This window comes from Ceratosolen solmsi, unplaced genomic scaffold (assembly GCF_000503995.2).
Source record: "Ceratosolen solmsi marchali unplaced genomic scaffold, CerSol_1.0 scaffold1, whole genome shotgun sequence".
In the NCBI taxonomy this organism is placed as follows: domain Eukaryota; kingdom Metazoa; phylum Arthropoda; class Insecta; order Hymenoptera; family Agaonidae; genus Ceratosolen; species Ceratosolen solmsi.
Genome location: NW_011948415.1, coordinates 12,590,497 through 12,600,496, shown reverse-complemented (window position 1 = coordinate 12,600,496; position 10,000 = coordinate 12,590,497). Strand labels below are relative to the sequence as shown.

At 43.4% G+C, this 10,000-nt stretch overlaps 1 protein-coding gene across 1 annotated transcript in view; it reads right to left on the bottom strand.

Moving 5' to 3' along the window:
- Positions 1-10,000, bottom strand: part of LOC105368896 (neogenin-like) — a 105,078-nt gene that overhangs the window by 5,858 nt on the left and 89,220 nt on the right. Inside the window, 10 exon segments of the mRNA XM_011508048.1 lie at positions 144-302; positions 1,552-1,843; positions 1,931-2,134; positions 2,236-2,364; positions 2,524-2,674; positions 3,742-4,195; positions 5,999-6,025; positions 6,028-6,095; positions 8,555-8,714; positions 8,787-8,914. Coding sequence (XP_011506350.1) covers positions 144-302; positions 1,552-1,843; positions 1,931-2,134; positions 2,236-2,364; positions 2,524-2,674; positions 3,742-4,195; positions 5,999-6,025; positions 6,028-6,095; positions 8,555-8,714; positions 8,787-8,914 — 1,772 coding nt within the window.

The following is a 10,000-nucleotide window of genomic DNA, read 5'->3' as shown; positions in this document are numbered from 1 at the left end:
CTGCATATGCGCATACGTATACACGGTATATACACGCATGCGTGTCTGTATATACGTTGTATATGCATAATTGATATGTTTCGAGTAAATGTAAAGTTAATGGCAAATGTCGATACAACAATTAAGAAAATAAGAACAATTACCTAAATTGTCGATCAGATAATAACGTTGTTTACCATCCAAGACTTTCTTATACTCATCAGGAATTCCTTTACCCCAAGTAAGAACGTAGCCCCTTACTTTGATACTTTGATCTTTTGGTGGTCCCCACCATACAGATATTGAATCTGACATTGCTTTAGCTAAAGAAAATAATCAAATTCTTAATCGAATATTGCATCAAAAGACAGCGATGCAATACGTCATTTTGATTTAAAAATTTTTTTACATTTTTTTTTTCTTTTTATTTTATTTTTTATTTATTTAGTTTTTGTTTTGATTTTTTGCTTTATTCGTCCTTTATTTCGCAATTTTTTATTCAAATTTGAATCTTATCGAAACACTCCGTGTAATAACTTCAATTACTTTTATTTTTCTCTTTTTAACATTTTCATTTCTCACTTTCTTTGTAGCAATAATACTTTTAAAGAAAAAAGTATCACGAATTAGTAACTGCCCATATTGTTGCGTACGTTAGATTAAAAAGCTTAAACAACGTTACTTCCACGAATAACACCGCGTTACTACTGCACTGCCACGTTGTTGATAATAGAAAATCTGTGGATAGTTGCGAAATGCATTGAAAATCGGTAGGTGAAACGATAATAGAAAAAGAAAGAAAGATCAAATATCAAAGATCCGCATTTTGCTTTATCATCGCGCGATGTTCATCTTGTCCGCAAACCTGATTGTCCTACTCGAACAATCGATGTTATAATCAATGTGCATGAAAATGCCCAGACAATGAATATTAGACGAGCGTGCGCGTCATCCTCGAGGCATCATGGCATTATCGTCTGTCGGTGTCTAACAGTGGCTTGGAGTCGCAAGAAATTCGGCGGATCAATGATATTTTCGCGTATCTGCGTGATCCATGTCTATCTATATATATATATATATATATATATATATATATATGATCTCCTCCGATCTCCTCCGATATCCCCCCACCCCTCCTCGTCACACCCCCCTCCCCCTCCCCCCATTCCACCGCACTTAATCCAGCCGTGGATTACGATTACTTCTCCTTTCTCGAGTTAGTCAGCTAGCGAGCAACGCAAAAAACTACAAGCAAAAAGCAGATAGGCGGAATGAGGGGGAAAGCGGAATAGTCGTGTTTGTTACCGGAGCTGCGTCAAGGCCCCCAAGGCCGTTCAAACCACAACGTCTAGCTTAGCTGGAAGCGCTAATCAGATGTAAGAATGCGTAATAGCGTAGATTGCGACGAGAGGTCGTTCGTTTCTACGTACTACACGCGCAATGAGGCTCCGAGCTTTAGTGGCGCGAGGAGAATGAGTAAATGATGTTTGGTGTATTGTGGGTGGGGGATGGTAACGGTTGGCGGGGGGTGGGGGTGGTGGTGGTAACGGGTGGTAGGGGATTCGGACTCACTTCGCAGATTGGTTGGCGCACTTGGCACTTCGCTTTCGGACGAGTCGTTCTCGTAAGTCTCGATGTCGAGCCAATCGGAGCAGGGCCCCGTGCCGTTCACGTTAAAGGCGCAGACGCGCACTTGGTAACTGACGTTCTTCTCGAGTCTGCTGAGAACGTGGAGACGCTCGTTGCCCTCGGTCGTTACCACCGTGGGATGAGATCGGCGATCGGTCGGCCGATAACGGATCTTGTAGCCGGTTATGATGCCGTTCTGACCCTCGGACGGCGGCTCCCAGCGTATAATCACGCTCTGCAAAAGCCAAGGCCAAAGGGGGTGAGTTTGGACCGGTAGAGGACGTGGGTGGTGAGTGGGAGTACAGGGGGCGTCGGCAGTTACCGTGGAGCTGGCGGCCTCAACGGTGACGTTGGGCGGACTCGTTGGCGCGGAACCGTACGTCCTGATCCTGATCTCGCCGGTCGAGGCCCCGGGCCCGTTATCGTTCACCGCCTGCACCCATATGTTGTACTCCTTGTAGGGCAGTAGACCGAGTAGCTCGTGCGCCGTCTTAGACGTGTTCCTCTTCGTCTCCTCGTTATCCCCCTGTAAATACCATTTGATTGTAAATGATTAAACGTGGCATCGGATATTATTTGCAGTGCCGCCGTCACCAATGCGGTAATTTATAAGGATTGAGCGCGCACCTCGGCATACGTGATGAGGTAACTGGAAATCCGACCATTTATCACCGTCGGCTCTTCCCAAGTCACGGCGATGCTCTCGCTGCTCGTCGGCCAGCCCTTCAGATTCAACGGTTGGCTCGGTACGTTCGGCTGTAACAACGTTGTTATCCATGCATTGATTGTTGCGAGATAGTTGGACAGCAAAGGGGCTTTTTCGCCCTCGTCGTTAATCGATATAACGGCTTATTGGGTATATTGGAAGAATTTTTTGCGAGAATCGCGTGTTACGTGCTCAGACCGTCTACGTACCTCGGATTCGGTGGTCAATTGCAGGACCTTACTCGAGGCGCTGAGGATGTTGGAGATGTTGGCGACGGCGCGAAAGAGATACGTCGTGCCAGGTTGGAGTCCACTAATCGTCACCGTCGTCTCCTTGTTGGGCGTCTTCTCTATTCGCTCCCTATAATTTCAAGGTTACGTCAAGGCCGATCGCGGAGCTCCTTGGACGTCGCCGCGGTCCAATCGCGAAGATCGTTAATTCGCAATTTATCGCGAATTGCAATTGACATGAGCTACCGGAAGTCTTTAACTTAACACGATACTCGCGCGAAAGTAATAATTTATTTAAAAAAAAAAAGAGAGAAAGATAGGCAAGTCTTGGATTATTTTCCGGCTGGAGATAGGTATGAAATATTACTATACTCGCTCGAGCAAATCTACCTTAAGGTCAGTCAGGCTGAAGGGAACGTTCGAGGAAACATTGCTCAATATGTTAATGTTATTATTAATTTATGACGACGCACAATGATTTTATGGCCGCACTTAGGCCTCGGTGCGCCCCGCACACGTGCATAAAAACACAATGTACACGACAGAGAACTTAAATTTCAATCCTTAAATATTTAGTATTTATTATTCTAGATGCCAGCCGCATAAACTCATTCGCAATTGGATACATTAATAAGAGAAGTCGTGGAAGCATGGTTACGCGTTAGTAATAACGCAGCGAAGGCAACGGGACGTGAATCATACATTGAGTTATAACCCATTAATCATGTTTTTATTTCAAAACTTGTTAATTTTTTAATGTCGAAAATTATTATTAATTACCGGTGATGGGTAGATGGGGTGGGGTGAACCGAAGAGAAGAGCATCGTTTCCCTCCCAACGCTCCTCGACTACCTTGCAACGATAAATAATCAAACCAAGATGAGACCAATAAATAATACCCCCCCCCATCCCCCACATCCCCCTTCCCCACCCCCTCCCAGCTACCGAGTTCACGTAGAGTTAAGCATTGCATGGATCTAAGATGCGAGAGAGAACCCCGCGACTGTCTCGCATGCACAATCCAAGTTGCGGAAAATGAGGAGAGTCGATGTCGTTCAAACGCATGGATCCGTCGATTCGTTAGTACACTCCGGTCGATCGATTACTCCCTTAACAAAAACTCAAGTTTCGCGCCAACGAGAGAGGCTAACGTACTTGCCTCCCAAAACCCCGTGTCAATGGACTTTGGGCACTCACCTTTCGAAACCCTCTTGCCTATAGTAGAGGAGGTAGTTGGATACGTCGCCGCTGGGGAGGAGCTCCGGCTCTTGCCAGCGCAAAGCGACGAAACGGCTGTTGACGAGGCCGATGCTGAGATTGCGGGGTGCTGGGGGCAGACCTTCGGTCTCCTCGAGACCCTCGGATGTCTCGACCGCGTCTGAAACAGGCGGCTCGTGGGGTGGGAGGTCGTAGGGGCCGCCGGGAAGCCGCGCGAACGGCCCGCCAAGGAGGTCGGCCGGGTCGTCCGAGGGGCTGATCGAGAGAGGCGGATTGGGCGTGTACGCGGACGAGGTGTGTCCGAGAAGGGTGCTCGGGTGCTGCCAGGTGCTGTTTGACAGCAGCCGATGCGGCAGCCTCTTCTTCGAGACGGGCTTGGCACCTGGGCCAGGGCCGCTCGCCTTGCGCCCGCCCGCGCCTTTGCGCTCCTTTCCTTTATCGTGCACATGCAGTGACATGGTGGTGGTGGTGGTGGTGGTGGTGGTGATACGTGCGATTGGACGGGCAGGATTGAAGAGGATGGGGTAGCGGGCCAAAATCAAACGTGTAAATTAAAGAAATAATAAGCCGGGTTCGGCCAGTGCTTTCTCAAAGATGCGCTCACGCTCGCCCAGACTACGGTTCCCTCTCTCTCTCTCTCTCTCTCTCTCTCTCTCTCTCACCCCCTACTTGGCTTCGACTCTGACCACGCAACATTGATTTTACGATTTGTTTTGTCTTGCGCGCAAACATTATGGGGGCCCGCGAGCCTTGGGGTGACGAGATACGACGAAAGAAAGCGAGAGGCCCTTCGACGCGTAATTTAAGAACGATTGATCAAAATACACGAGCCTTCGTTAATTATGACATTGAGACTTTTTCACGCGAGCGGCTGAGGCAGTTTAGGCCTCTTGCAATTTAAACCTCGCACTCCCCGACCCTCGTCGCCTAAATCTTCGAGAAAGCACATAATAATAATAATAATAATAATAATAATAATAATAATAATAATATAAATAAATTATAAAGAATAATAAAGAATAATAAATATAATAATAATAATAATAATAATAATAAATAATATATAATAATAACAGTAAATAAATAAATAAATAAATAACAACAACAACAACAACAACAACAACAACAACAACGACGACAACAATAACAACAACAACAACAACAACAACAATTATTATTATTATTATTATTATTATTATTATTATTATTATTATTGTTATTATTATTATTATTATCGTATTGATGATAAAGATAGTGAAAAAAGTAATGAAAATAATGAGGGTAATGATGAACGCTTTAAAGCCATTAAAATTTAAATTAAACTATATTAAGAGATGAGAAAAGTATGAAATTTAAAAGTACGAATCCTAAGTACTTTAATAACGACAGCTGATAATCGGTATCGAACCGTTAAAAAGAAATATACTGTCGCAATACGGTAGCTTTTGATTAATCGATAACACGCGATTAATTAATAATTCGAAACAGTTATTAATTGAATATCCAAATGTTGGGGCATAAATTAATTAACACGTGAAGTACTTGTATTGGCGCGATCAATGTTACATTTTTTATTTCCTTACATTAATAAAGAGATTCTCAAATCGTTTATCTAAAAAGCAGAAATGAAGAGGGAATGAAAGGAGGAATAAAAGTATCGCGGCAACTGGCTAATAAATGTATTAGGAAAAAATTAAACGGTGCTGGTTAAAGTCGGATTATTTATATATTGGAATTACATGGCATTGGGAATTATCATGGAAACATTTAACATTTATACGTTTAACTACACGAGCTTACGTTCTACAATCTATGACTCTAAAACAAGTTCTAGTCTAAATCTTATCGTGAATTACTATTTGCATTAGTAAATAATTTAAATATCATAACGTATAGAGCCACCTTCTATAGTCCAAAAGTACTCTCTTTAAGGCACAGCACAGACTAAGAGAAAAATACTCGTGCTTCGGTGCAGCAAAACTACTCGACGACACAAACGACAATAAACAAACATCATCTGGCCAACGACGACGCGCCACACCGTCGGTGATAAGAAATTGCCGACTCCTCGTCGGTAAAAATAACGCTTCGTCGATGGACTCTCTGGGGTCGGTGCGCGAACAAGTAGCCCCGAGGGGCGCTTTAAAAACAAGAGACAGAGGGGAGGGCTGGGTGGAGGGACGACGGGGGAAAAGAAAAAAATGAAGCGAAACAAAGGTCGCCTTGAGATACTCACTCGGCTGATAGATGGTGAGGCGAGCGGTGGTTGCGTGCGCATGCACTGGAAGATGCCCGCGTCGATGTTGAGCAGGCCGTTTATCCTGAGATTGTATCTGAAAGCCAGAGAGAGAGACAATGAGATGAGTTGGCGATGCGATGGGTAGGAGGAGAGTGGGAAGCCGTAGCGGAGGTGGAAAAGTAGCGCGAGTGGCCTTGATCGCGAGTAGCCGATTCTAATGCCCGACCGGGACTCTCTCATCCCGTACTCTATTCGAATAATGGATCTGCCATTATTCCATGGATTTGGGATTTGATGAAATCTCCCCCCCCCCCATCCACCGTGTTGTCAGGGGCAGCATAGTTTTATCGCCCGAGACTCCTTTGTTCCAATATCTCCTCCATCGCCCAGTGACACTTATCAATTTTTCTCTACCGCCCTTTCCCAATTAGCCCGATCAACGGGCGCGTTTCCGCTTCACGACACGCCGCGCATAACTGTTTCGCGATGTCGTCGACCATGGGAGTTCGATTATTACTGGCAATAAAAGCACGACAAAGCAATAACAACGGCCGCGCATTATAATTATAGTCGTAAGAGGACGAGGCCGAGGACGCGACGCTCGCCCGTTGCTCGACCTTACCCGATCCTCGGATTACTCCGCGCCTCTTGGTTCGCATCGCGAATTCGATCCCCGTAACTGCCGCTTCCCTGACTGACCATCCCGTAACCCAGCCGACCAGCTTCCACTGCTTCCACTTGGCGGATTATACCTGCTGGGTATCGCGGGACTGCGACTGGGACGCGCGTGCCCTTCGTAACTTCAAGTATTACGTAACGAGCCAACGGTCAACGGTCTCGGGGGCCAATGTCCGATAATCCTGATGGAATATATCGAAACGATATCGAAGTTTTATCTCGCCCCTTACTCGCTACGTATGTCACGTCAGTCTCGAGCTTTTAGTTGCCTCGCGGCGCTGCACATTTATTATCGGCCATTCTTTCGTACAATAATTTGAAAATGACCTGCAAGCGATCCTGGGTATATTCGTACGAACTTTTAAGCGCGACCTGAAGGATACTTCAAAGGATGATAAGACAAAAGGATGGAGGGCGAGTCTGATTCTACTGAGCTGCCGAGGGCAACAAAAGTAGCTCGACAGAATAGAACAAAAAAAAAAAAAAAAAAAAAAAAAAAAAAAAAAAAAAAAATAAATAATAAAAATCAGGTGAAATCTCTCGACGTTTTTAAGTTCATGTCAATTTAAATTTGCCTAACTTATATTTCAGCCTCGTCAATTCACATCAAAGCCTAGGTTTTAAGCATTGAAAAGCTTAATTATAAGAGCATTTTTTTTTCAAAATTTATTATATTATAGAATTGCGTTAAAATATTATAATACGCTGTAATGTAATATAGAGCTCTTGTGTTTCCCGGCTTTTGGAAATTGCTTGGCTTTCAGAAACATTTAGCAAGCATTTAATTAAAATAATTATTTCGCATGTTATAATTTGTACTTGAAATTTCCTCGTCGTTTTTTCCCTTACCACTTTCGAAAAGCTGCGCTCCAACTAAATATTATTTTTAATATTTTTACTGTATTTTGTCTTCGTTTTTACTTTTTCACGAAACGTTGAGGACTCGCGTTACTTCTAACACTAAAGTAATTACTGGCATATTAAAAAAAAAATTAGTAACTCTTCGATTATCTTGTATACAGTAATTTGCTGTATTCGCTATTAAAATTCATTATTATATCCAGTGAGAGTCAAGAACAGAGACAAAAACAAAATTGCTATTTTTTTTTTCATTCTTACTAGAATTATTTGATGTGCGAGCATGGTAAAAGCAATTTAAAAAAAATACACTTTTGATATTGAATTTTCAATTATTATACGAAAATGTCAAGTGCCGAGAGTCAGTATTTTATCTCGAATAACATTAATACATATCGTTCGGTATGCATACGATACGCTTACCATTGAAACAGGAATCGAAGACGTAACTATGATATTTATCGTAAGAAATAGATAAAATTGTTTTATTATAAAATAGCTTAGCGTACCTTTGCAAATTTCACAAGTGCAAAAGAACTTTTACTTTCATTAATTTCTTTTAATGACGCGCTCATCCACATTTCTCATATTTCACTTGAAAATGAAAGGGATAAATAAATAAATAAATAAATGTGCGCGCGCTTCTGTATTTGTGTGTCCGCGCGTGTGCGTGTACACAGACACACCAACGCAGTTATGTAAATTGTAATGTAATATGAGCCGTAAAATTCGAATTTCTAAATATACTCGAATATCGTTTAACTAATAGCGCACAATAAGATAAAAGCATCCAATTACTTTATAAAATATTACGGCTTGCGTGCGGTCGAATTTAATTGAATGTTTATTTGGCCCTTAAGTTGGGATTTCTCAATTTGATGGAAAGGTAGCGGCATATTTCCTAGGTTCGGGGCTTTTAGCGTCGAACGGTATTCTCTACTCCCTATGAGGAATGCCAGTGCCTCCGGGTCCCCCGAGGGCAATAATAGCCGCATAATTCTGTAAAAGGGCACTCACCCGTTGATGAGCTGCCAGTAATTGCTAAGTTTGATCCTCTCGCCGTTCTTAAGCCACGTGATCGTCGGGGTCGGCTTTCCGTAGATCTCGCACTCGAATTCCAGATCCTGGCGCTCGCTGGCCTCTTTGTCGTGCGGTCGTTTCCTGAATCTCGGCGGCACTGCCGAGTGGGTAGAAAAATATTGAGCACGAAATTCGTCGGCGTGTACCGCTGCCTAATCACCTCGCTTACCTTGCACGACGAGCTCCGCCACCGCGTCGAGGGTGTCCAGGTCGTTCTTCGCGCGGCACTGATACGAGCCATTGTCATCCTCCGTCAGGTCTTTTATCATGAGGCTGGACGCGGCGACCGTCTGGTATCTGAGGAAAGGATACAAATTTACAATTCCATTGGCTGAGGACGAATGCGTGGGCGAGAGATACCGCGAACGACGGGGCAACAAAACTCGTTTTGGCGATGTCACTTTTTCAACGCGAGATCGGACCGCATTTTTATACGTTTGATCGAGCGACCGAGAAATTACGACTTTGGCGCACGCATTTCTTCGCGATAGGAGTGCGCGCCCTTGTACGCGCTACAAAATGCATCCTTCGTCACTGGAAGTTGGGGAGAAATTGTAACCGAGGACGAGCAGTTGACCGCAGTTTGTTGACCACGGTTGACCGCAGTTGTCGGTTCGCGCACGGAAGCTCGGCCAAACCCAGGGATAATTGCAAAAAGACACAAAATAAAAATAATAAAAATAAAAGAAACTGATATAAGAAAATTAAAAAAGCCTCTATGTAGCGCAAACGTATTGAAATGAAACTTACGAATAAGTCGGAGATTATATTCATTTAACAAATCTAGTAATTGACGATTACCAGACTTACTTGCGCTTACAAAACAAATCATAGTGTTAAAATAATTATCGATACTTGATATTTTGTGAAAGTGTGGATAACGTACACATTATGAAACGTCTTTGACAGTTAAATTATAAATCGTCAAGTAGACGTCAAGGAGACGTCAAGTGTCGTACATTATTTATAATAATATTTCGTACAGGGTTTGATTCATCCGTCGAACAGTTTTCATCTCCGCGAATAATTAATGAGAGCCGAGTTGCGCAACTACAACGCTCTAAAAAATAATGGTCATTAAATAATTACGACTTAAAACAACGGGGCAACGATATTTTGGATGAGCCTGATAACTTTCATCGTCCGTCTCTCTTAACGTCTTAACGGCTAAAACACGAATACGACATCTGTTAAAAGCGCGGATTACCGAAAATTCACATCTGCGCGGGCGTAGATAAAACTTTACTTGCATTATTACCGTCCGATCGTTTAAAAATCAAGATTTCACGCGCTAGATGGCTCCATCGTCCATTAACGAAAGCTACGATAGGAGCGGCCGATAGAGAGAGAGAGAGAGAGAGAGAGAGAGAGAGAGAGAGAGAG